The sequence below is a fragment of the Elephantulus edwardii genome, unplaced genomic scaffold, assembly GCF_000299155.1.
Source record: "Elephantulus edwardii isolate Elephantulus edwardi_28Jun2011 unplaced genomic scaffold, EleEdw1.0 scaffold00099, whole genome shotgun sequence".
Lineage (NCBI taxonomy): Eukaryota > Metazoa > Chordata > Mammalia > Macroscelidea > Macroscelididae > Elephantulus > Elephantulus edwardii.
Genome location: NW_006399849.1, coordinates 2,077,210 through 2,080,992, shown reverse-complemented (window position 1 = coordinate 2,080,992; position 3,783 = coordinate 2,077,210). Strand labels below are relative to the sequence as shown.

The window sequence follows — 3,783 nt, the reverse complement described above, 5'->3', positions numbered from 1 at the left end:
CCAAGATAAAACTGTTCTCTTGACAGTCCATGGTATGTTCAATACTCCTCCAGCACAACTCAAAGGCATCAATTCTTCTTCTATTATCATTGGTCATTGTCCAGCTCTCTGATACATAACAAGTAACTGTGAAGACCATGGCCTGCATCTGGCATACCATAGTCTCAAGATTGACATCATTGTTCTTCAGCACTTTTGAGTGATCCCTGACAGCAGTCTTCCCTAGAGCACTGCGTCTTTTGAGCTTCTGACTTCTGGTGCCAAGAGTGGGCAAGTTGAAATAATTAACAACCTCAATCTCTTATCCATCTATCATGGTGCTGTCAGCTGGCCCAATTGTGAGAATCTTTGTCTTCTTTGTGTTGAGCTTCAGTGCATACTAAAGACTACAGTCTTTGACCTTTTGCAGCAAACACTTTAGGTCTACCTTAGTTTATGCAAGCAAAGTTTGGTCATCTGCCTAATGTAGGTAGTTGACGAGTCTTCTTCCAATCCTGATGCCGCATTCCTCCATGACATCCAGCCTCTCAAATTATCTGTTCCACATACAGATTTAAAAGGACGCATCCCTGAGGCACTCTTTTCCTGATTTTGAACCAGGCAGTGTTTCCTCCCTCTGTTCTAAGGATTGCATCCTGGTCCAAGTACAGCATTAGCACAATCAAGTGTTCTGAGATTCTCATTCTTCTCAAGGTTAGCCACAATTTTTTGTGATCCACACAGTCAAATCCCTTCGCATAACTAGTGAAACACAGACATTGCTCTGGTACTCTTTGCTCTCAGGCAAGATCCATCTGACGTTACTATTATGTCTCTTGTGCCACGGCCTCTTCTAAACTTGGCCTGTATTTTTGATAGTTCTCTGTTGATGTATTGTTCCAATCATTTTTTAATAATCTTCAGCAGGATTTTGCTTGCATGTAATATCACTGATATTGTTCGATATTTTCCACACTGTTGGGTCACCCTTTTTTGGAATGGGAACAAATATGGATCGCTTCCAGTCACTTGGCCAGGTAGTTGTCCTCCAGATTTCTTGGCATAACTTGTGAGCATATCCAGGGCAGCAACTGTTTGTCACTTGGTATTAAATCAATTCCTGGGGCCTTTTTCTTTGCCAAATCCTTCAGAGCAGCTTAAACTTCCTCCTTCATCACCAGTCCTCTTTTTTTCTTTTCATTATTGTGCAATTATCTCCCTCCCCCGAGTCCTTTTTGCAAACAAAGGTCTTTTGAAGCCAGTTTTCCCATTGCATTAGGCCATTTTATTTCTTTTTTTTCTTCATTTTATACTGATTTACTTACAAAGTTTGTATACATTGTTTTTCACCTTTTCAGATCTTTCCCATTTCCTTTACCCACCGCTCCCTCTACCTATCAAATTGTACAACCCTATGATTACCCCCACAACCACCTCACCCATCCTCACCCCTCTACTTCCCCCACGCCCTCTTGGATCCTCATAAACTTTCTACAATAATGGTCTTACACAGTATTTGTCCTTACAGGACTAAGTTGGTTCACTTAGCATAATGCTTTCCAGTCCCTCCCAAGATAGGAAGCAATTTACAAAATTACTGCTCCTGCCTGCTGCATAGTGTTCCATCATGTGAATGTACTATAATTTCTCAATCCATTTGATTGTAGTTAGACATTTGAGCTGTTTCCATGTTCTTGCAATCCATCACCATTCCTCTTGATCATATGCTTTTCCATAAAATTCTTCTGCATCAACCAATTCTTTTTGGTAGAGTGAATTTGTGTACTTCTTCCATCTTCTTTTAATGCTTCCTGGATCATTCAACATACTGCCCATAGCATCCTTAAGTACTGCAACTCGAGGCTTGAATTTGTTCAGTTTTTTCAGCTTAAGAAATGCTGAACAAGTTCGGCCCTTTTGGTTTTCTGACTCCAGCTCTTTGCACATTTCATTGCAATACTTTGCTTTGAAGTTCCGTTTTATTAGGGGAAATATTTGAATACGAGGAAATAAGGAGAGAATCAAAGGGTCTGAGAGAGCCATCACACTGCAATGTAATTCAGGACATAGAAGAAAATTGTGACAGAAGACGGGTGCAAACATCTAAGACCATCTAGGAGGTCTTCAAGCCAAAATCTGTCCTAGAGAGCTCCAACATCCAGCGAACAAAACTGCTTTGGTAGTCTTGTCAGGCTTAGCTATCAACTGAGAGCAGTTATGAGAAGATTGGTTGTTGTTGTTGTTGTTGTTGTTAAGTGCCATCCAGCTGGCTCAAACTTATAGCCACACGTCATACAACAGCACTATACCCTGCCTAACCTGACTCCATCCTCACAATGGTTGCTCTGCTTTGGTCTATTGTTGCAACTATTGTGTAAATCTCTCTTTTTGAAGGTTTTCCTCTTTGTCACTGACCTTCTAGTTTATCAAGCCTGACGGCATTCTCCAGAGATTAAGCTCTCTTGATAACATGCTGAAAGAATATGAGACAAAGTCTTACCTCCCTTGCTTCTGAGCAACATCCTGGCTTCACTTTGTCTGCAAGTATGTATGTTCTTTTGAAAAGCCATAAAATGTTCATAATTCTTTATAATATGTTCATAACACTACAGTTCAAAGGCATAAATTCTTCTGCAATATTTCATATGCATTGTTCAGTTTACATGTTTATGTGAAAAAATCGAAAATACTATGGCTTGGGTCAGGTGCACTTTAATATTCAAAGTGATATCCTTGCTCTTTAGCACTAGAAAGAGATCCTTGACAACAGTAATATGTTGTCTATAGTAATATGTTATTTGGTTTATTTCTTTTTTCTTTTTTTTTTTTTAACTGCTGCTTGCTTGCTTGGGAATTAATTGTGGATCCAAATAAAATTAAATTTTTTACTTTTTAATCTTCTCCATTCACCATGAAGATTATCTACTTGTAAAGATTTTTGTTTTCTTTAACTTCAAGTGTGGTCCATACTGAAGGTGATAGATAGTCTTTGAGCTCATCAGTAAGTGCATCAAGTCTTCATTTTCTACAGGCAGGTTGAATAGTGCAGGTTGATGAGTCTGCCTCCAATCCCGATGCTGCACTGTTCTTTGCATAGGCTAGCTTCTTAAATTATTTGCTCAACATACAGATTAAATATTGTTGTTATGTACTATTGAGTCAGAACCGACTCCTAACTATCCCTCCAGCAGGGTTTCTGAGGCTTTAAATCACATGGGAGGAGACAGCCTATCTTTCTTTCTTCTACAGAGTTGCTTTTGTATTCAAACTACCTGCCTTTGGGTTGGCAGCACAACTCCTTACTACTAAGCCATCAAAGCGCCCTTACAGACTGAATATAGATGGTGAAATAGTACAACTCTAATGCATATCTTTTTTCTTTTAAATCATGTAGTATTTATTTGTTCTGTTAGAACAGTTGCTTCTTGGTCTATGTACAGCTTCTTTGTAAGCACAATTAAGTGTTCTGAAAATCCCATTCTTCACAATGTTATCCATAGTGTGCTATAATCCACACAAATGTCTTTGCATATTCAGCAATGTTGTTGTTGTCGTTAAGTGCTGTCGAGTAGTAGGCAACTCATAGCGACCCTATGAATGAAAGTCCTCAACACTTGTGTGTCTTTGATTCTTTCTCCAGGTTCATAGGGTTTCCAGAGGCAAGCTCTTACAGAAGTGGATGCCACTCCTGCTTCCAAGCTTGTTTTAATCGGGAGCTCCACCAAACTCTGTCCACCATGGGTAACCGTTAATGCATTTGACACATATTCAGCATACACAGGTAAATATTTTTCTAATATTCTC

General features: G+C 39.3%; 1 protein-coding gene across 1 annotated transcript in view; it reads left to right on the top strand.

The window, feature by feature from the left end:
* LOC102860660 (zinc finger and SCAN domain-containing protein 4-like) overlaps positions 1-2,415 on the top strand; it is a 69,261-nt gene extending 66,846 nt beyond the window's left edge. The window contains exon 4 of the mRNA XM_006891536.1: positions 2,402-2,415. Within this exon, the coding sequence (XP_006891598.1) occupies positions 2,402-2,415 (14 nt within the window). The remainder of the gene's footprint in view (positions 1-2,401) is intronic.
* Positions 2,416-3,783: the final 1,368 nt, after the last annotated feature.